Here is a 23,805-nt window from a genome sequence, read left to right as displayed (position 1 = left end):
GTAGTGAGCTAAGATCCTACCACCGCATTCCAGCCTGGGTGACAGAGCAAGAATCTACCAAAAAAAAAAAAAAAAAAAATCACTGACTTTAGGAAAGAAGGTGGCCATAGAAACACTAAGGGTACCTAATATATGCAAGGAAAGAGTGTAGAAATGAACCATGGTTGGATTAGACCCTTTTTTGTAGGAAAGCCTGTGTTATTTTGGAGAAAGGCGAACAGATAAAACCAACAGCACTGAATTTCAGGGAGTAGAAACTCCTTCTCAGGTAAGTTTTCCTTTTTAAAAGGGGAGTGTTTTTAGGGCAATGGGTTAAGATTGCCACCTGTTATTTGATTTCATTTTAGACTCTTCTCCTTTGGTGATCAGGCAGCAGCATTTGGGCACCTTGTGACAGGCCTCTGTCCCTCCCTGAGGCTGAGGGCCATGCTTCCCAGGCTGGGGGCTCTGGCTTCTCCTCAGAGCATCCTGGTACACTGGTTATTGTTTACAGAGCTCAGGAGGTGATTATTTTCCCAAAGTAGGAAGGTCCAATACCTAAGGCTCCAGGACCCTGAAGTTTATCTAAAATCACCAGCCTTTGATTTCAATATAAAAAAGATCCAAGTCTTTCACAAACCCTTACTTGGGCAATTCAACCCTGCAGAACATCACAAAGACTGTTTTGGGTGACTCCTGTGTGTGTGTGTGTGTGTGTGTGTGTGTGTGTCTTTTCTGTGTGTTGTAGGGGAGGTGTATGTTAAAAGAGAAAGTAAAGGGGAAATAAACTTTACAAAAACTCTTTATATATCAGACAGTATTGCACCTTTACATATCTCATTTAATACCCATAACACCTATGTGAAATATACACTGTTACTCTATTTTTTGAAAACATTTGTTGGCTGGGCACAGTGGCTCATGCCTGTAATCCCAACAGTTTGGGAGGCCAAGGTGGGGCGAATCACGAGGTCAGGAGTTCAGACCATCCTGGCCAACATGGTGAAACCCTGTCTCTACTGAAAATACAAAAATTAGCTGGGCGTAGTGGCGGGTGCCTGTAATCCCAGCTACTCAGGAGGCTGAGGCAGGAGAATCCCTTGAACCCAGGAGGCAGAGGTTGCAGTGAGCTGAGATAGCGCCACTGCACTCCAACCCTTGGTGACAGAGTGAAACTCCTTTAAAAAAAAAAAAAAGAAAAACATTTGTTATGGAAAAGTTTAATCATATACAAAAGTCCAGAGAAGCATACAATATATCCCCATATAGTCATCACATTGCTGCAAGTCATTTCAGCCTGCAACCAGCCACATTTCATCCATTCTTTTCCCACTCTACTCACACCCCTAACCCCACTCTCTACTCTTGCTTTCCCTAAACCTGGGTTGTTTTAAAGGAAATTTCAGTCCTCAGATCATTTTATCCCACAGGTATTTCAGTATGACATTTAAGGACTCTTAACAACAACAACAAAAAACCCTGAATACTCTTTATCATATATAAAAATATTACACCTTAAAAATCCTTAATATCAAATTTGTAGTCCATGTTTGTTTCCAAAATTGTCTTAAAATCTTTAAAAATTTAGTTTGTTTCAACCAGAATTCAAACAAGGCCCACACATTTCATTTGGTTGCTCTGTCTCCTAAGTCTCTTTTAAGAATCTAAGTTCATGGATTTCTCACCATTTTTTATTACTTGTAATTTGTTTATTGAAGAAACCAGGATGTTTATCCTATAGCATTTACAACATTCTAGACTTTGCTGAGCTATTCTAAGAGTTACATATTCACCAGCTCGTTTAGTATTCTCAGTAACTCTATGAGTAGCCACTACTATGATTCTCATCTTATAAATTAGAAAACTGAGGTTCAGAGAAAGTAACTTTTGAACCAAGGACTGAAATCTAGATGTCAGACCCTGAAGCCATTGCTGTGCACTGCTTCTCATTTATAGTGCCTTTTCTGTATTGCCCCTAAAACCGAAGTGAGAGTGGGTTGGGAATTCTTAAATAGATTTGGATGTGGCTGTAAATGAGTTTTTCTTTAAGTGGTGGGAGCTGAGTAAGTACTCTTGGCCCCGTTAGAAGAACACTGTAACTACTGGCCCTAAACCCTTAGTTTGGGTCAAAAGAACTCAGCCTTATCCACTGATACTTTTCTCCCACACCCCAGCCAAAAACAAAACAAAACAAAGACAGTCATAGACCCTAAGCTAAAAGTAATAGGTGAATTTACTGAAGTGCAGCCCTAATCATGCCACTTCCATGCTCAGAATCCATACTATGTCCCCACTGCCAATGGCAATAAGCTAAATGTTTCAACCTGGCACTCAGAAGCCGCAGTTTGACTTTTCCAACCTTTTCTTCCGCTGTGTGCATGCACACATCCCACACTTGAACACATTTAGGCTGTGTGCTGTTTCCCAGCCTGTGGACACGTGATTCCCTTGTGCCATTGCTCATGCCCCTTTTCCTGGAGTCTCTTTCCCTTCTCAACCTGAAGTAGTCTTGCTTTTTCAATTCTTTAAGCCCTTTGTGTTTCTCTTAGGGACTACATTACTTTTCATTATTCTCTAGGTATTTGAAGTGGTGACTTCTGTATCGCCTTTAAAGGCAAAGTCCATGGCTTACCCATCTTTCCACCTTTTTCTTATAATATCTTCTTTGTTTGTTAGTGAGTGGCTCCTATGTGTTGATTGTATTAATTTCTACTACACATCCATGTTGTTTTAAGTTTAGGAGAAGGAAGCATGGGAGCACAAGCAGCTTGGGGGCCCTGGTAGGCTACAGCCTTTAGGGGAAGGTGGAGAATCTGGTGGCAGGAGCTAAGGGGATGCTAGATGGAGCTCCTTCAACACCTCTCCCCACACATCTCCCCATCCCCATTTCTTCTGCAGTCATGCATAGTTTCCCAAACTTTAGTCCAGAACTAGCACACCAAAGGCTGCAACTGAATCTCTTCTGAATCACTGAGAAAGCAACACAGGGACTCTGCTGCATGTTTGAGAGCTGTGTTGGCAAGACCTCAGGACAGAGTAACCTGTGTGTCTGCTGGTGATTCTCAGACACCATCACATTCTGATCCTGCACTGGGGGCTATTCTACTGACTATATCTACTCTTTTTTTTTTTTGACATGGAGTCTCGCTCTGTCCCCCAGGCTGGAGTGCAGTGGCGCGATCTCGGCTCACTGTAAGCTCCGCCTCCCGGGTTCACGCCATTCTCTTGCCTCAGCCTCCTGAGTAGCTGGGACTACAGGCGTCCACCACTGTGCCCGGCTAATTTTTTGTATTTTTAGTAGAGACGGGGTTTCACCGTGGTCTCGATCTCCTGACCTTGTTATCCGCCCGCCTCAGCCTCCCAAAGTGCTGGGATTACAGGCATGAGCCACCGTGCCCAGCCTTACATCTACTCTTAAGAACTTTCATGAGCCTTCCTCATGACTGGCCCTTTCTAAAGGAAAGTATGTCAGTTAGTTACTTTAATGAGCATTTCCCAATGGGTAAGGAATAGTCTGTGAACTTTTTTTTTTTTTTTGAGACAGAGTCTTGCTCTGTCGCCCAGACTGGTGTGCAGTGGTGCAATCTCAGCTCACTGCAATCTCGACCTCTTGGGTTTAAGCGATTCTCCTGCCTCAGCCTCCCAAGTGGTTGGGATTACAGGTGCCCATCACCACGCACAGCTAATTTTTGTATTTTTAGTATAGATAGGGTCTCACCCTGTTGGCCAGGCTGGTCTCAAACTCCTGTCCTCAAGTGATCTACCCATGTCAGCCTCCCAAAGTATTGGAATTACAGGCGTGAGCCACAGCACCCAGCCAACTTTTGAATTCTGAACCAGTTGATTCAGTACCAGAGCTCTTCAACACCTTGAAGAAAGATTCAAGGAGAGCAGTTGTGAATGGCCTGCCCCAGGGAAAGGACCAGGCTAAGAGAATTCTAGGGCTTACTTGTGAAAACAGAATTGGGGAAATGGAAAGTGAAGAAGTTGTAGCTGTCAGGAACAAGAGAATGACATGAAATCTGCTACTGAGATATGGAGGTATTCCTCTTGAGTTTTCACATATACCATTCTCTCATGCCCAGCAAGCTGCTCTTCACCAAACCACAAACCTTCCTCTAACTCAGTCACAACCAAGCTTCTATCTGTACACTGATAATGCTGTAACTGTTTTGTTGTTGGTTCTGATTAGTTGCCCTCTCAACTGTAAGCAGCCTATAAACAAGACCTGGCTCCATCCTTCTTAATTCCCCATAGCACTTAATTCAGTATTTTACCCCCAAGGTATTAGTTGTGAGGCAGCATCCCTCAAAATGTCTAGTTATATAATGTCATCCATTAAATGTTTCCTTAATTACTTACTTCCCTTAAAAAGCTTTATGCAAAATAAAATAAATATATATATATATAGGAACGCTGACTTTAGACTTTTCATCTCCACTTCAAGTGAGGCTTCTGTTGCTTTTCAGAATAGATATGTTGGATATTTTGCACAAGTGAAACATATCTACAACTGGAATCTCCCTCCAAGAAGGATACTTTTTATAAAAGCATTCATTATTTATTCAATTCATGGTAAGTGCTTTATGTATAATTGGAGAATTGGGCAGGAGGGCCAATGTTTCCGCTCTGGGAGGCTTTTGCTCATAGTTACATATACAGATGATCCTAACTCATATCTGTCTTTTTACATATCCTCACACATGAACTCCTTATGTATGCCCATCCTCCTGCAATTGTCCATTGATTGCCAGCCCTTAGATGTTCTTCACTTTTTCTTTTGGGGGACTTCATCCCCTTCCCATCTCTCCTGTTCTTGTTGCTCCTCTGGTCTCAACCCAGGGTGGACTTTTCAGGGCAGAGTGAGCCTCTGATGAGGGAGGAGGAGGACCCATGTGCCCTCAAGACTAGTTATTTCTCATAACCACCTCTAGTTCAGAGCTTGTCTTGGTGCAGGTGTCTCCATACCATATCATTTTCTCACCTTCTTTCAGAGGCATATTTTTTTCTTATCACCCTGGGCTCTCCCTTTCCCCTGTCTCGTCCATCTGTAACCCTCTCACTCCCAGCTTACACTCAGGGGAGGTGGAAAAGCAGGATGTATCTGTGTGGAAGGGATGGGGTCTCACCACTCCCACTGCCAGAGAGGTAGCAGGGAGGAGGCGATGCTTCTGAACCCCTAAAACAAACCTCTTCTAGCAGCCAGCTAGTGGACCTGAGGTGGTGCCAGTGCTGGGTGTTATAGGTGCCATGGTGCCAGGATGCTGGTTTCCACACAGACAGCCTAGTATTTTTAGCTTTCTGAATTTAGTTCTACATTTCACTGATTTCTGGTAGACATCAATAGAAAGAAGTTCTGCAGCTGGAATGGGAAAGAGGGAACTGAGGCAAGAAACTGTGATTTCTAATGACAAATTAATAGCATAGTGTTAGTGAAAACAAAATTAAATGAAAAGAAAACAAACAGCATACAATATGAGCAATCAAGAATAATTAATACACTAGTTTATTAAAATATTTGTTTTAATTCTCTACCTTTAATTTTGTGCATATTTAAATTAAAAATGTAGAATTGAGAGTAAAGCAATAAAGAGTTAATTGGCTGAGAAACCAAGTCTTTGAGGAAATGCTAAAGGAAGTGAGTCATTTGAATTGAAAAGAAGGGCAAAAGAGCCTTTTTCTGTAAATATATGCTGAACACCACAGGAATTTTTGGATATAACTATCATATATTTTTATAGGGATTACAATAGGAACTAGACTTAAAGTAGGGCCAAAGTAGTTTAGACTACAGTATTTATTATTAAGAATCATGATTAGAAGTCTGAAGAAAGCAACATATTAGCAAGAAAGGTTGCAAGTTACCTTCCTTTCTTTTTTTTTTTTTTTTTTTTTTTTTTTGGAGACAGAGTCTTGCTCTGTCACCCAGGCTGGAGTGCAGTGGTGCGGTCTTGGTTCACTGCAACCTCCACCTCCTAGGTTGAAGTGATTCTCCTATTTCAGCCTCCTGAGTAGCTGGGATTACAGGCACGTGCCACCACGCCCAGCTAATTTTTGTTATTTTTAGTAGAGATGGGGTTTCACCATGTTGACCAGGCTGGTCTCGAACTCCTGACCTCAACTAATCCATCCACCTCGGCCTCCCAAAGTACTGGGATTATGGTGGTGTGAGCCACCGTGCCCGGCCCACCTTCCCCAGATATTTTTTCTGGAAAGATATAGTGATGGGATTCTAAGTCTTTAAAGCTGAACTATATGTAAATTTTTTTCTCCTCTCTAGACTTATAAAATCTGCTTTAGGAGACAGAACTGGGCTTGAAGCCTTGTCTTTCAAGGACAAAATCCATGCAAGACCAAATAGTAACTACTGATACATTGTTAGCTTGGATAACTTTTTCTCTTTTTCATCCATGATGTTAATTGGTGAGACATTTTGATCTTCGTGCTAACCAACCTAACTTTTAAATTTCATTTAGGTGTTGGAGCAGATGATGGATATGATCTAAAAGTCAAAATAGTAATAGAGAAAAAGGTTGTCTTTTCCTGTACTTATTTAAGAAATTGTTAGGTAAGAGAAAGCATGTGAATTGAAAAAAATCTGATGTTTGTTTTAAGGCTGAATGTCAAAGCAGCAATATTCACCTCCCTAAACTATCACTCACCATAGAGAGTCCATAACGCTTTCTGGTTACCATCCAACTTGGTGTCACTGGGTTTGGTTGCAAACCAGAGATAAATTAACCTGTTTGTTCAAAACAGTTTTTTCAGGGTCCTTTCCAGAATTTATTTCTGTTCAGTGTTGCTTTGCCTTTCACTTTTCCATAAATGCTGAGCATGTTCCCAGGAATGTGTTAAGGATTTTAATTTACATATCTGGTCTTTACAGCCATATTCTCTTGTTGTTCATTTTATCTTTAATTATATAGTACTGATTCTAAAATTTTAGTGTGCATGAAAACCACCAAGGAGCTTGTAAAGATTTACATTCTTAGGTTGTACCCCCAAAGTGTGATTCGGGAAATCTGGAATGGGGGCCAGGAATCTACAGACTTAGCAATGTCCCAGGTGATTCTAAGTCAGACGTTCTGTGGGATGACCCTATGAGAAATAATGCAAGAGTGAATGAACTGGGGAGGAGTCTCTTTATCCAAAGCAAAAAGGACCTGGTAGTCAATGTTTTGCTGCAATGAAGAAATGCCTAAAACTATATACCTTTTCTGAAACAATAAGAAAGCTTCCTTCATGGGTCTAATAACCATAAACTTTTCCTACCCAGGCCTTTGTCTCAGATTCTCCTGTTACCCTATTCCTTCCCTCTCTGCATCGCCCCCTCTCTCCTGCTCTTTTTTTGGCCTCTCTCAACTGAGGGCATTCACCCAGGCCTGACCCTTGGCTTTCTGTTCTTAGCAAATGCTTCATTCTTGGTTGAAGAATGACCCATTCCCCTTACTTAAACTATTATTTGTTCATTTACTGGTCAGATGTTTATGAGAACCCACTGAGTTGTAGATGCAGGAGCTACAACATGAACAGTTTCCACTCCAACTCAAATGCATTAGCCAGTCTGAATTGTCAATGAGCTTTCTCTGCTTCTGCAAATGGCACCAGCATTCTCCAACTCAGGCCTTGTGCTTTGATTCTCTTTGCCTCGGCTCCCTAAATCCAGTTAGTTATCAATCCCTGCTGATTATGCCTTTGAAATTTTTCTGTGTTCTCCTTCCTTTCTGTTCTCACTGCCACTAACTGTCCAGAACCTCATTTGCTCATGCTTAGATTTCTACAATGGTCTCCTTACCTTTTCTTTCTCCTTATATAATGCAATGTATAGAATCCTCAAATATGCATCCTGGAATATTCTCTCATTGTGAAAAGTTGTAGGTAGAGCAGAAGACACACTGTGTGCCCGTGATCAGAGCCAGTTCACACCTTTTGCCCAACATCCTTATCTGTAAAATAAATATCATATCTCAAGTGTTATGGGAATTAAATTAGATAATATATATGAAGTTTCTTTGTAAACTATAAATCACTAAATAAGTGTTATATGTGATAATTATCAGGCATCTTTGTCACGTAGGAAATGCCCCACCATATTCTTCAACAACTTCACTCTTATTTCTTTGACTCTTGAGCTCTTAAGATGTAATAGCCCTAATGTAATACCTGAGCTTTTTCCATCAGTAGTTTGACCAACAGACTTCATTCCAAATAAACTGGGTCATCCTCTTTGGCTCTTGGAACACAACTCTAATTTATTTAGTTAGTTAGTTGGTTATTTCTTTCTTTCCTTCCTTTCTTCCTTTTCTTTTTCTTTTCTTGAGTCAGGGTCTCATTCTGTCACCCAGGCTGTAGCACAGTGGCGTGATCATGGCTCACTGCAGCCTCGACCTCCTAAACTCAAGCAATCCCCCAATTCTTTTATTTTTTATAGAGCCCAGATCTTGCTATGTTGCCCAGGCTGGTCTCAAACTCCTGGGCTCAAGCAGCCTTTCCACCTCAGCCTCGCAACGTGCCAGGATTATAGGCATGAGCCACACTGCCTGACCTTTTTTGTTGTTGTTTTTCTGATTTCTTTTTTTCTTTTTCTTTTTTTGAGATGAAGTTTCACTCTTGTTGCCCAGGCTGGAGTACAATGGTGCAATCTCGGCTCACTGCAACCTCCACCTCGTGGGTTCAAGTGATTCTCCTGCCTCAGCCTCCCAAGTAGCTGGGATTACAGGCATGCGCCACCACGCCTGGCTCATTTTTGTATTTTTAGTAGAGACAGGGTTTCTCCATGTTGGTCAGGCTGATCTCGAACTGCCGACCTCAGGTGATCTGCCCGTCTTGGCCTCCCAAAGTGTTGGGATTATAGACGTGAGCCACCATGCCCAGCCTATTTTTCTAATTTCTATTTCGCATTATTGCTGGTCTTTTTCCCTCTGTATGGACTAGATTCTATTTTCAGAGCCCTTCTTCCTCTATCTAAACTGTTTCATGTCCAATTCAATTTTTACCTCCTCAGTGAAATTTTTGCATTCTGCACCTCGTGTTAACTAGCCCCCAATAGTGCATAACAGCACACCCAGTCTTCATTATACAGATTGAGTTATATACCATTCTACTATTGTTTCTTATGTGTACAGCTCCCTGAAGAAACCTACGGAGTCTGTACCTCCTTTTGTGTTTTTCACAGGACCTCGACCTTTCTTATTGTGGGTGCCATTATTTATAGGAGAGTGAGTCAAAGAAATAGTATAGCTTCGAAGTCATTCATTCCAAAACTTGACCTATCTTTGGTCACTTCATCTACCAACCTGCAATGGTCAAGTCCAAAGATCCCATTGACAAACATAAGAGTTCTGATAAAACATGATGAGTAGGGGGACCCCGCTCTTCCCCTCCCTCGGGAGGGGCGGGTGGACCCACCACCCAAGTGTTACAGGCCCCTGTTGTTATTTTTTAAATTTAGAAAATAAAAAACCTTGGTGAGTTACACATTGCTTTTTGAATGTCAATGCTAGCTTTAAAGTTGAGCTTCTTAATGTATTCTCAAAAGAGGCCCTAATGCATGAACATCAAATGACACACATTAAATTATAATAATTAATTGATTAAAGTCTAATAGAAAATTCAATATTTTTTAAAAGTGAGGCACTTTTTAACAGTGCCTCATGGGCAAGCATGGTGGCTCATGCCTCTAATCCCAGCACTTTGGGAGGCCGAGATGGGCAGATCACAAGGTCAAGAGATCGAGACCATCCTGGCCAACATGGTGAAACCTGGTCTCTACTTAAAATACAAAAATTAGTTCGGCCTGGTGGTGCATGCCTGTAGTCCCAGCTACTCGGGAAGTGGAGGCAGGAAAGTCGCTTGAACCCGGGAGGCGGAGGTTGCAGTGAGCCGAGATCCCACCATTGCACTCAGCATGGTGATAGAGCGAGACTCTGTCTCCAAAAAAAAAAAAAAAAGAAAAGTGCCTCATGATAACCCTCAAACATGTTGGCATTTAAAAAACGTGAACAACAGGCCCAGTGCAGTGGCTCATGCCTGTAATCCCAGCACTTTGGGAGGCCCAGGTGGGCAAATCACTTGAGGCCAGGAGTTCAAGACCAGCCTGGCCAATATAATGAAACCCCATGTCTACTAAAAATACAAAAATTAGCCAGGTGTGGTGGCATGTGCCTATAGTCCCAGCTACTCAGGAAGCTGAGGCACAGGAATCACTCGAACCTGGGAGGCAGAGGTTGCAATGAGCTGAGATCATGCCCCTGCACTTCAGCCTGGGTGACAGTAAGACTCTATCTCAAACACACACACACACATAAACAACAGTATTACAACTAGAAAAGATTAATAATTATTTATACATGTAGTGATTGGGCTGTGAGACCAAAAGTACTTGATAAATATTGGAAGTCATAATAAGTGAAAGGAAACTTCATTGTTATCGTTAGTTAGGTTTATAGTTCTAAATTCCATGTGTTCATTCACAGGTATTTCATGACACTGAAATAGAGCAGTAATTGATGTATTCAACTATCCGCCTCTGCATGATGATGTGAAAGTGCAGTTTTTCTCTTTGGTGAGTAATCAAGAAACAGCCTCTGCCATTGTTCTTGTCTGGTCTTTTGAATGATTTTATTTAAGATTTGCTTTACTACAATTCCCAAAAAGGGAGATGATAGATGTCATCCCACAGAGGGAGGGGGAGAAAAACAATAAATCAGATTTATAATAAATTTTTTTAAAAGAACATATGTAATTTGAATAATTTTTGTTCACTTGTTTTTTCTAAATTGTAAATTTTCTAAATTTGTCTAAATTTACATATGTTAATTATCAAATACAAAAAATACAAAATACACACACAAAAAGCCAAGATGCTAAAAAAAACCAAAGTTATGTTTTACTGCATAGCAATGATTACATTTTGTTTTGCATCTTTTTTTAAATTAAAAAAGTAATCATGCCTGTAATCCCAGCAATTTGGGAGGCCGAGGCGGGCGGATCACATGAGGTTGGGGGTTCAAGACCAGCCTGACCAACATGGAGAAACCCTGTCTCTACTAAAAATACAAAAGCAGCTGGGCATGGTGGCGCATGCCTGTAATCTCAGCTACTCGGGAGGCGGAGGCAGGAGAATCGCTTGAACCTGGGAGGCGGAGGTTGCAGTGAGCTGAGATTGCAGCACTGCACTCCAGCCTGGGCAACAAGAGTGAGACCCTGTCTCCAAAAAAAAAAAAAAAAAAAAATGAGACAGGGTCTCACTCTATCACCCAGGCTGGAGTGCAGTGGCGTGATCATAGCTAACTGCAGCTTTAACCTCCTGGACTCAAGCAGTCTTCCCACTTCAGCCTCCCAAGTAGCTCGGAGCACTGACTGGAAAGAGAGTTAAGTTTGGGTGACTCCGTTGGGTGAAACACAGAGAAGGCAGCACAATAAAACACATCAAATAACTGAAGCAGTTTTTTTTATTCCAGAGAGAAGAGGGCAGCACACTTCGCAGGGCTAACTGGAAGGGAGAGTCATCCAGGAGACCTGTGCTCAATGGGGATCAATAGCGAGAGAGAGGAAGGGGCCTGGGAGTGGAATTCTTTATTGGGATGTAAGGTGCTATCTGAGCAGGTTTCCTACAGGGAGGTCCAATTTGGTTTAATGCAAGCAGCCATGAGTCTCTGTTGTAACTGAGAGGTGGTCACTGTTATATCCACATGGTTCATGTGGAGTATGGGGGTCTGTGGGGTAAGTCAAGTAGGTTATATCTAGCTGTCCCATAATGAAGTAGTCCCCAGGAGAAGGTTGAATAAGGTAGCTAACAGGATCAGTCACATTGAGAAACTGGGAGGAGGTGAACTGGAAACTGCTGAGGGTGACTGAACCCTGCTTCCGATATCAGAAAGTCCAATTTATATTTAAAAGGGATGCTGAGGCAACAAAAAAATTGTAAGAATTCACTACAATATACTTGGGTCCTTAGGCATAGGTCCTTAGTAGATTCTGTTTAGCACTATCTAAACTAGATTCAAATATCAGCATTTACATTTTAATTTAATATTAAATTAAATATCTAGCATTGAATTTTTGATAGAAACAGCAAGAGAATGCAATAGCATTTTCTTAAGCCTCCTCCTTTGTGTCTTGAGTTTATTGTTGTAGACTGCAGAGTGCTATGTGTTTAATGGTTATAATTGTTTGGTAAATATATAAAGGAATGAAGTTTAATTTCTTTGGAATGATTAGTTCTTGGTATCAGTTTTACTTTGAAAAAAAAATTTTTTTTTCTTTTTAGGATCTTCCTAAATACTATGACAACTGTCCTTTTTTCTTCTGGTTTAACACATCTTTTATACAAAATAACAGATATGGATATAATATAAACCTATAGAAACAGCCTAATCTTCAATGTCTATGTATAAGGTGTAATGGCAAGTCTTTTCCTGGTTGTCAAGAACTTTATAGAAAGCAAAAACTCCTCAAGCCACCATTGACCATTGCCTTACTCCTCTTAATTTGGTTATTTTAAAAATACAGTTAGTTGTTCTTGAGACCCACTGTTGCAGTATCCTTAAGGTCCATGCCATAGGACTGTGTTATGAGTTCAAAAATATTATAACCAGATCTTAAGTGTGATAGCAAATTCTTCCCAGAGAAGTTCAATATGAGTCTGCTCAGTACTTTCAATATGTCAGGTCCTCAGTAGGTGCTGATTTACCAATGACAAACCACCACCAAATTTTGTGCTAAAGTAAGGCAGGACCTAGGGAGGCTTCAGCTAGCTGAAAAGCTGACTGACACACTTATATCTAGGAGAAGTTATAAGACACAATAAGTATTAAGGACTACAGCTAAAAAAATATCATTAAGTAATAACCTCCCATTTAAATGTGGCTTTCTAATAACTGAATTGGGAAAACTTTCTGAAAAATTATTAATTGGATTTGGAGATTATTGTTCCAAAAAAACCTTCTGCCATATTTGGAAACTCATTTTTCAGTCTAGAAGTTATCCACTATAAGTAGCATTTGTTCTGTGGTGGTGAAAAATTGAGATTTTTTTCTAATCAACCATACTCTTCAATACAAAAGGAGAAAATATTTTTTAAATGATTTAGGTGAGAGTTGAAGAAGTGGCTATGATTATATGCGGCATGAATTGATAGTTATTGTTACATCCAGTCCTAATCTTTTCTTCAGATGTGGACTGGATCTAATAACTCCTTAAGTCCAGCAAGGCAACGGTAAATTAAACCTGTGGTCTACACACCTGTAATGTGTATACGTTTAATGGATTTTGATAGAGTGAACTTTGGATTTGATGGAAATTTTTTACAATTTTTTTTTCTTGAATGTATACAAACAATAAACTTTTTCTTCTAACATGAGCAAAGTCTCAAATAATGAGAGCTGGATGGAGCTTCGTTTGATGCTGGAGAGCTGGGTGGAGCTTCATTTGATGCTGTTCCTCAAAAGTGGTTCTTGCTAAAGGATAGTTTTTTTCCTTTAAAACACCATTTTCATTTTGAAGCAGCAATAAGTTAGATCACTTTTATTCTCACTTTTATATAAATTTCTAAAGATTTCTGTAACGTTTAAATTTACATACTACTTGGCAAAGCTGTTTTTGTTATGAGATTGTTATAGCCAAAAATGCCAACTTCTATCATTTAGAATATTAGGCATAATTGGGTTAACAAATTTATGCCTAGTGTTCTATTATTGGAACGCTAAGCGTGTGGGAGTTATATACTACTGCTCAAGGTCATCTCCAAGGTCTGATCGTAAAAATTCAAAAAATTGCAACCTCACACATAAATTTAAAGGGATATAGTATTTTATTACTGGGTTTTCATTCATACCTAGCCTGATTTCTGAAATTTAGATATTTTATTAAACCTGAATGTCATTAATTCCATAAAAAGCAATATTAAAAGAATCAGAGACCAGGCGGCCAGGCGCGGTGGCTCACACCTGTAATCCCAGCACTTTGGGAGTCCAAGGCAGGCAGATCACGAGGTCAGGAGATCGAGACCATCCTGGCTAACATGGTGAAACCCCGTCTCTAGTAAAAATGCAAAAACAAAATTAGCTGGGCGTGGTGGCGGGCACCTGTAGTCCCAGCTACTCAGGAGGCTGAGGCAGGAGAATGGCCTGAACCCGGGAGGCGGAGCTTGCAGTGAGCCGAGATCACAGCACTGCACTCCAGCCTGGGCGACAGAGGGAGACTCCGTCTCAAAAAAAAAAAAAAAAGAATCAGCGGCCGGGCACAGTGACTCACGCCTGTAGTCCCAGCACTTTGGGAGGCTGAGGCAGGTGGATCATGAGGTCAGGAGATCAAGACCATCCTGGCCAACATGGTGAAATCCTGTCTCTACTAAAAAATACAAAAATTAGCTGGGTGTGGTGGCGAGTGCCTGTACTCCCAGCTACTCAGGAGGCTGAGGCAGAATCTCTTGAACCAGGGAGTAGGAGGTTGCAGTGAGCTGAGATCAGGCCACTGCACTCCAGCCTGGCAAGAAAGCAAGACTCGGTCTCAAAAGAAAAAAAAAGAATCAGTTACTGATGTGTTGCTGGAGCCAAATGAGACACAAAAAAGGGGCTGAGGTTCTATTCATGGTAAGGTTCTTTTCTTATTTCTTCAAGCTCTAACAAGAGCACCCAACTGCATGGCTTTTCAGTTAGCCCCAATATAAAAATGTAATAATTTTTTTTTCTATTCTTAGGCTTAAACCACGAAGAAAGGAATTGGATAATCCACATGAACAAAAGACATGGAAAATTTACCCACCAGAATTTGCAGTAGAGATTTTTTTTTTTATTAGAAATGACTTATAGTTACGTTGTAGCTGGTATCTGATTAAGTGTAGTTCCCCCTTCCCCTTCTGGGAAAGAATTATGTTCTTTCCAACCCCTGCCACATAGTTACATGTTCTAAATCTTCCTTGATGGTATATCTATATTTATATAGGTTTACATATGTTCTTGATAAAGCTATTAAATATATATAGATAAAATGTCTTTTTTTTTTTCTTTTTTGAAGGCATATACTTCACAGTTTCTATCTTGTATTTATATAAATCTGGAACACAGTATGCAGGAACATTAGGCATCATTCTGAAGAACGTTGAAATAGAACTTTCATATCAAAATAATTGAGATATTTAAAAATTGTGATTCCCCAACACCCACTTACATACTTTTGGTCAAGTATTTATTCCCTGCTTTGTTTCACATTTGTAATTTCACATTTATTAGAAAGCTAATTTATATTTTTTTCTTCTACTTCATTTACAAACTGTCTGTTAACAGATTGGCAGCAAAGACTAAGTTTTAAATCCAGAAGAGAGAAATGTTTCACACAGGCAGTCCCCCAACTCCCAGCACACACTCTTTTCTCTCATTCCAAGCACGAAATGAGTAGCTTACTTAACAAGCTTCCTTTAATTACACACAGACATGGGGGTTGGGGTAAGAAGATCGTGGTAAAAAATATGAAGGATAAATAATCTTCAGTAACTTCTGTTTTTGTATAAAATTGTAAGTGAATCAAAAGAAATATTTGTTCTTAGAGTAATCTAGGCGTATTATTTTGAAATCCACTACTCCTGCTCACAACTAACTTCACCTGAGCTTGGGGGAATGGGGGAACTCTGAAGGGAGGTAATCTTTTCATTATAAACACTGGTTAGCCTTATGTCTATGGGAAATCATTATTATTTCCTCTTTGGTGCTGGGTGCTACTTTTTTAAAACACATTTTTTATTTTTATTTTTTATTTTTGAGACAGGGTCTCACTCTGGTTGTCAAGATTGGAGTGCAGTGGTGTGATCTTGGTTCACTGCAGCCTCGACCTCCCAGGCTCAGGTGATTCTCCCACCTCCAGCCTCCCGAGTAGCTGGGACTATAGGCACACGTCACCACACCCGGCTAATTTTTGTATTTTTAGTAGAGATGAAGTTTCGTCATGTTGCCCAGGCTGGTCTCGAATTCCTGAACTCAAGCAATCTGCCTGCCTCAGTCTCCCAAAGTGTTGGGATTACAGGCATGAACCACCATGCCCAGCCTGTGGGTGTTACTTTATTCAAAGTACCTTCATTGCCACTGTATCTTCAGGCCATGATTGTCCTTGAAAAAGTTCTATTTTGGCTTTATTGAAATTAATCTTATTTGAATGATTTTCCTTTTATGGACAAGGCTCTCAACAATCTAGACCAAGATGAATTCATCAGGAAATGAAAGGTAGCAACTAATAAGACAAGGGTCACTGCTAAAACACGATATACTCATTCCTGAAAAACTTTGCACTCTACAGAAGGCACTAAAAAAAGAAGCAGTTCACGAAAATATAGGGTTTGAGAGTTCAAGGCAAACCACTACAGCATAACAACTTTGTAACCAACACACTAACCATTTGGACCACCCACCTCAGCAGCTCAATATCTGGAGTTTGCCATAGGAGCTTTTTTATTTTTGAGTGGAAATAGAATATATAAGGGCTGCGGGTACCAGAGTGGCGCAGATGAGAGTAGAGCCCCGAGCCATGGTGGGCATGGAAGGCAGCAACCTGCCAGGAGCCAAGAGCCCCACGAGGCTGGTGCGCAGCCTAGCTGCAGGTGATTTTTCCTCTTCTAAATATTCCAAGAAAGGTTCCAACTGCCAGGGCAGCAGCCCAACTAAAGGCTTATGTTCTTATTCCCGCTAATCTGGTTCCCACTTTGAGGGAAAAAAAAAAAATCATATAACATGCTTTCAAATTCCCTTCATGTTATTATTATTATTATACCCTGCCATTCATATTACAGAAACATGTGTAGGCACAACATAGGACTATTTCATTTAAAATTCACACAGCAGTAATTTACAGAGGGCAGATTATGTCCTGGATTTAGGTGAATATGGAGGAAAATACTTAGCTGGCTCAGGGAAGAGTAAGATCTGTCTTTTTCAATACTAGCAATACAGGAAGAAAAGAAATCCCCTTTTTTATTTTAAGAATTTCACTTTCTGAAATAAGATTACCATTAAGGTTTCTCTTCCCCAAACCTCCAAGACTCACCAAAATTTCTGGAAATCATGAGTTGTTACACTATTCTGCTTTTGCTTATTCAAAGAAAACTTGTTTAAGACCTCTTTGGGTATTGCTTTCTTAGAATGCAAAATGAATGATTATTTGAACAACTCAAGAAACATATCAGAATGATACTCATGTTTTAAGACTTTAATTTTAAACATGGGGGTATGTGTGCAAGTTTGTCACATCAGTATATCATACCCTGGTAGTAAGCATTGTACCCAATAGGTAGTTTTTCAACCTGCACTCCTCTCCATCCCCCTCGAGTAGTCCACAGTGTCTATTGTTCCCATATTTATGTCCAAGAGTACCTGTTGTTTAGCTCTTATGAGTGAGAACATGTGTTATGTGGTTTTCTGTCCCTTTATTAATTTGCTTAGGATAATGGCCTCCAGCTCCAGCTATGCTGCTGCAAAAGACATGATTTCACTCATTTTTGTGGCTGCGTAGAATTCCATCGTGTATATGTACCACATTTTCTTTATCCAGTCCACCACTGATGGGCACGTAGGTTGATTCCGTATCTTTGCTCTTGTGAATAGCACAGCTTCCACATCTTTGCTATTGTAAATAGCACAGCAATGAACATATCAGTGTGCGTGTCTTTCGGTAGAATGATCTTTTTTCCATTGGGTATATATCCAATAATGGGATTACTGGGTCAAATGGTAGCTCTGTTAAGTTCTTTGAGAAGTCTCCAGACTGCTTTCTACAGTGGCTGAACTAATTTAGATGCCCACCAACAATGCATAAACATTCCCTTTTCTCTGTAGCCTTGCCAGCATTTGTTGTTTTTGACTTTTTATTAATAGCCATTCTGACTAGTGTGAGAGGGTATCTCATTGTGGTTTTGATTTGCACTTCTCTGACAATTAGTGACATGAAGCATTTTTTCATATGTTCATTGGTCACTTGTATGTCTTCTTTTGGGAAGTATGTGTTCATGTTCTTTACCCATTTTTTTAATGGAGTTATTTGGTTTCTGCGTGTTGATTTTCTGTAAGTTCCTTATATGGATATTAGACCTTTGTTGGATGTATAGTTTGCAAATGTTTTCTCCTGTTCTGTAGGTTGTCTGTTTACTCTGTCAATCATTTATCTTGCTGTGCAGAAAATCTTTAGTTTTATTAGGTCCCACTTGTCAATCTGTTTTTATTGCAATTGCTTTTGGGGACTTAAAAATTCTTTGCCAAGGCCAATGTCAAGAAGGGTATTTCTGAGGTTTTCTTCTAGGATTTTTATCATTTGAGGTCTTACATTTAAATCTATCTCCAGTTTATTTCTGTATATGATGAAAGGTATGGGTCCAGTATCATTATTCTGCATATAGCCAGCCAGTTACCCCAGCACCATTTATTGACTAGGGAGTCCTTCCCCCATTGCTTGTTTTTGTCAGCCTTGTCAAAGATCAGATGGTTGTTAAGTGTAAGGCTTGATTCTGGGTTTTCTATTCTGTTCCATTGGTCTGTGTCTGCTTTTGTACCAGTACCATGCTGTTTGGGCTACTATAGTGTTATAGTTTGAAGCCTCTGGCTTTGCCCTTTTTGCTCAGATTTGCTTTGGCTATTCAGGCTCTCTTTTGCTTTCATATGAATTTTAGAATACATTTTTCTAATTCTGTGAAGAATGACATTGGTAGTTTGATAGAAATAGCACTGAATCTGTAAACTGCTTTGGGCAGTATGGCCATTTGAGTGATACTGATTCTTCCAGTCCATGAGCATGGAATGTTTTTCCATTTAATTGTTATCTCTGATTTCTTTCAGCAGTGTTTTGTGGTTCTTGTAGAGATCTTTCACATCCTTTGTTAGCTGTATTCCTAGGTATTTCGTTTTCTTTGTGGCTACTGTAAATGGGATTCTGTTCTTGATTTGACTCAGCCTGGACATTATTGGTGTATAGAAATGCTGTTGATTTTTGTACATTGATTTTTTTTATCTTGAAACTTTGCTAAAGTTGTTTACCAGTTCTAGTAGCCTTTTGGCAGTCTTCAGGGTTTTCTGAATATAGAATAATATCATCAGCAAAGAGAGAGAGTTTGCTTCTTTTTGCTATTTGGATGCCTTTCTTTCTTTCTCCTGACTGAGTGCTCTGGGTAGGACTTCCAGTACTATGTTGAATAGGAGTGGTGAGAGTGGGCATCATTGTCTTGTTTCATTTCCCATGGGGATTGGTTCCAGCTTTTGCTCATTCAGTAGGTTGGTGGCTGTGGCTTTGTCATAGATGGCTCTTACTATTTTGAGGTATGTTCCTTTGATACCTAATTTGTTGAGGTTTTTAATGTGAAGGGATGTTGGATTTTATCAAAAGCTGTTTCCGCATCTATCAAGATGATCATGTGGTTTCGGCTTTTAGTCCTGTTTATGTGGTGAATCACATTTATTTGCATGTTTGCTTTTTTTTGTTTTTTTTTTTTTTTGTTTTTTTTTTTTTTTTTGACACGGAGTCTCGCTCTGTCACCCAGGCTGGAGTGCAGTAGTGCGATCTCGCACTCTTGCAGTAGTGCGATCTTGCACTCTTGCAGTAGTGCAAGCTCCGCCTCCTGGGTCCACGCCATTCTCCTGTCTCAGCCTCCCGAGTAGCTGGGACTACAGGTGCCCGCCACCACGCCTGGCTAATTTTTTTTTTTTTTGTATATTTGGTAGAGATGGGGTTTCGTTGTGTTAGCCAGGATGGTCTCGATCTCCTGACCTCATGATCTGCCCGCCTCGGCCTCCCAGAGTGCTTGGATTACAGGTCTGAGCCACCGTGCCCAGCCTATTTGCATATGTTGAACCAGCCTTGCATCCCTGGACTGAAGCCTTCTTGATTGTGGTGTGTTAACTTACTGATGTGCTGGATTCTGTTTCCTAGTATTAAGAAGTTTTGTGTCTGTGTTCATCAGAGTAATTGGCCTGAAGTTTTATTTCTGTGTGTGTCTTTGCCAGATTTTGGTATTAGGCTGATACTGGCTTCATAGAGTGAATTAGGGAGGAGCCCCTCATTCTCAATTCTTTGGAATAGTTTCACTAGACCCAGTACCAGTTATTTCTACATCTGGTAGAATTCAGCTGTGGCTCCATCTGGGCTTTTCTTTGTTGGTAGATTTTTTAATTAATGATTTGATCTCAGAACTCGATATTTGTCTATTTAAGGTTTCAATCTCTTTCTGATTCAATCTTGGGAGATTTTATGTTTCCAGGAATTTATCCATTTCCTTTCCTTTTTTTTTTTTTTTTTTTGAGACAGAGTCTCGCACTGTTGCCCAGGCTGGAGTACAGTGGCACAATCTTGGCTCACTGCAACCTCTGCCTCCCAGGTTCAAGTGATTCTCCTGCCTCAGCCTCCAGAGTAACTGATATTACAGGTGCCTGCCACCACACCCGGCTAATTTTTTGTATTTTTAGTAGAGACAGGGTTTCACTATGTTGGCCAGGCTGGTCTTGAACCCCTGACCTCGTGATCCACCCGCCTTGGCCTCCCAAAGTGCTGGGATTACAGGCGTGAGCCACCGTGCCTGGCCTATCCATTTCCTCTAGATGACATAATTTGTTTGCATGGAGTTGTTTATAGTATTCTCTGAGGATCTTTTGTATTTCTGTGGGATTGGTTGTAATGTCATCTTTGTCATTTCTGATTGTACTTATTTGGTTCTTCTTTTTCTTTGTTTAGCTATCAGCCTATCAATCTTGTTTATTTAAAAAAACTAATTATTGGTTTAATTGATCTTTTGTGTGGATTTTTGCATCTAGTCTCAAAAACAAAAACAAAAACAAAAAAACCAAAAAAAACAGCACCTCAAAAAACACTTCATTTCGTGCTTCTCTAATTTTAGTTGTTTCTCTTCTGCCAGCTTTGGGGTTCATTTATTCTTTTTTTTTCCTAGTTCCCTTAAGTGCAAAGTAGGAATATTAATTTCAGATATTTCTAACTTCTTGGCAAAGGCCTTCAGTGCTGTAAACTTTCCTCTTAACATTGCTTTAGCTGCATCCCAGAGATGTTGATATGTTTTGTCCCTATTTTCATTAATTTGAAAGAATTTTTTTATTTCTCCCTTAATTTAAATGTTCACCCCAGGAGTGATTCAGGAGCAAGTTATTTAATTTCTATGTATTTATGTATTTTTGAAAGATCTTGATACTGATTTCTATTTTTGTTGCACTGTGGTCAGAGTGTGTGCTTGGTGTGATTTCAAACTTTTTCAATTTAATGAGGCTTGCTTTATGGCCAAGCATGTGGTTGATCTTACATTATGTTCTGTGAGCACATGAGAATGTATCTTCTGTGTTTATTGGGTAAAGTGTTCTGTAGATGTCTATCAGCTCCAATTGGTCAACTGTCAAGTTTAAGCACAGAGTTAGTTTTCTACCTCAGTGATCTGTCTATTGCTGTCAGTGGGGTGTTGAAGTCTCCTACTATTATTGTGTGGTTGTCTTAATCTTTTTGTAGGCCAAGAAAAACTTGTTTTATGAATCTGGGCGCTCCAGTATTGGTTATGTACATATTTAGGCTAGGTCTTCTGGTTGGATTTTGCCCTTTAACATTCTATAATACCCTTCAACATTCTATAATGCCCTTCTTTTGTCCTTTTTATTGGTTAAAAACATGTTTTATCTAACATAAGAATAGCGACTCCTGCTCTTTTTTGTTTTCCATTTGCATGATAGATCTTTCTTCATCCCTTTACTTTCACCCTGTGGATGTCATCAGGAGTGAGGTAGGTTTCTTGAAGACAGCAGATGATTGAGTCTTGTCTTTTGATCCAGCCTGTCACTTTTTGCCTTTTAAGTGAGGAGTTTAGCCCATTTACATTCAGGGTTAGTACTGATATGTGAGATTTTCATCCTGTCATCATGTTGTTAGCTGGTTGTTGTATAGACTTGTTTGTGTGGTTGTTCTGTATTGCCTATGAGCTATGTGCTTAAATGTGTTTTGTGGTAGCAGGTTCTTTCAATTCCACGTTTAGCACTTTCTAAAAGATCTCTTATAAGGCTGGTCTAGTTAAAATGAATTCCCTAAGTGCTTGTTTCTCTGAGCATTTTATTTCTCCATCACTTATGAAGCTTTTTGGTGGGATATGAAATTCTTCATTGGAATTTATTTTCTTTAAGGACACTGAAAGCAGATCCCCAATCTCTTCTGGCTTGTAAGGTTTCTGCTAAAAAGTCTGCTGCTAGCCTGATGGGCTTCCCTATATACATAACCTGGCCCTTCTCTTCTGCTTCCTTTAAGACTTTATCCTTTTCCATTGACCTTGGTGAATCTGATGACTATGTGCCTTGAGGATGACCATCTTATATAGTATTTAGCTTGGGTTCTCTGTATTTCTTGGATTTGCATGTCAACCTTTCTAACAAGATTAGGGAAAGTTACATAAACTGTATCCTCAAATATATTTTCCAAGTGTTTATTCTCTCTCCTTTTCTCTCAGGAATGCCAATGAGTGACAGACTTGGTCTCTTTACATAATCCAGTATTTCTCAGAAGTTTTGCTCATTTTTTTAAATTCTTTTTTTATTTTTGTCTGAGTTGGTTAGAAGAGCTCTGAGATTCCTCAGCTTGGTCTGTTCTGCTGTTAATACTTCCAATTGTATTATAAAATTCTTACAGTGAATTTCTCAGCTATGGAAATCCAGTTTGGTTCTTTCTTAAAATGGCTATTTCATCTTTCAGCTCTTGGATCACTTTACTGGAAACCTTGGATTCATTTTCAGCTTTCTTCTGAATCTTGATGAGCTTCCTTGGCATCCAGATTCTGTATTCTACATCTGTCATTTCAGCCATTTCCAACTGGTTAAGAACCATTGCTAGGGAGCTAGCGGACTCATTTCGAGGTAAGGGGACACTCTGGCTCTTTGAATGGCCAGAGTTCTTTCGCTGATTCTTTCTCATCTGAGAGGGTTGGTATTCCTTTAACTGTGGTGTAAGTTGAGCATAGTCAGTTGGCTGCATTTCTTCATGTTTTCCGAGGGCCAAGACTCCATGCAGGGTCTTTATTTGTGCTTGAATTCTTACCTTGGTTTTACAGGAAGGTATATTAGCAAACTATTTTTGTAGTTTGGGCTGAATTCCAGTAGATGGCACTTAGGAGTAATGGTCGGTAGATAGATCTTAGCCACTTGGCTCCTTTGTATTTCCTGGTGTTTCTGGCTGTGCTCTGCGGTACAGTGGGAAGAGAGGTGACCACCTCATCAGGTCCGCTCTTGGGCCCTGGGGGAGCCCCTTCCAACCAATGGCACTGTGCCCGTGTTTCTTTTGTCAGGTGTGCTCCCTCAGGCAGAGGCTGAGGTAGGGAAATAGGCCACCCTTTTCCCAGCCAGCTGGCCCTGCACAGGGAGGCACACCCACTGCTGTGGTAGCCCACAGGTTCATGTAACAGCCCTCTCAGTACTCTGAGAGTGTGGGCTCCTCTCCTGCTCTAGTGCCTGCTACAGATCTCGCCTTGGCACTCCCAAGCTGCCACGCTGCAGCCCCAGGGCAAGCTCAGGCTTTTTGTTCCCTCCTCAGCTTAGAGACAACAGGAGTGTAGACCCGGGCAGTGGCAATGGCAGAGGGCCTATCAGTTGCCTCTGGGGACTCTACCCCAGACAAATGCAAAACCACAGCCAATTGTTATCAGCCAGGGTTGGGGCAGCTGTGCGGCTGGGCCCAAGCTGGGGGCCCTGCCTGAAGAGCAGGGAGGTCAGGCAACCCGACCCAGAAGACAGTCCGGCCTCCTCTCTGCAGGATGCTGAGAAAGTAGTCAGGCTCTTCGTTCCCTCCCTAGCCTGGGGGAAGCAAGAGTGGCTACTGTGGTGG

At 40.5% G+C, this 23,805-nt stretch overlaps 1 protein-coding gene across 21 annotated transcripts in view; it reads left to right on the top strand.

The window, feature by feature from the left end:
• The window catches only part of LOC144336347 (uncharacterized), a 69,993-nt gene extending 55,022 nt beyond the window's left edge, over nt 1-14,971 (top strand). For 16 of the 21 annotated variants that reach the window (XR_013408018.1, XR_013408034.1, XR_013408022.1 and 13 more), the window contains 2 exons: nt 10,455-10,543; nt 14,681-14,971. Coding sequence is in view for 3 of the 21 variants with exons in the window: in XM_077974404.1 (XP_077830530.1) it covers nt 10,455-10,476 (22 nt within the window). In the remaining 18 variants the exon portion in view is untranslated. Of the gene's footprint in view, nt 1-4,448; nt 4,555-10,454; nt 10,544-11,441; nt 12,188-14,680 lie in introns of those variants that run through there. The other 5 variants (XR_013408024.1, XR_013408029.1, XM_077974403.1 and 2 more) reach the window with 3 other exon arrangements.
• The last annotated feature ends 8,834 nt before the right edge of the window (nt 14,972-23,805 follow it).

This window comes from Macaca mulatta, chromosome 17 (assembly GCF_049350105.2).
Source record: "Macaca mulatta isolate MMU2019108-1 chromosome 17, T2T-MMU8v2.0, whole genome shotgun sequence".
NCBI lineage: Eukaryota > Metazoa > Chordata > Mammalia > Primates > Cercopithecidae > Macaca > Macaca mulatta.
The sequence above is the reverse complement of the archived record's forward strand: the minus strand, read 5'-3'. Positions and strand labels throughout refer to the sequence as shown.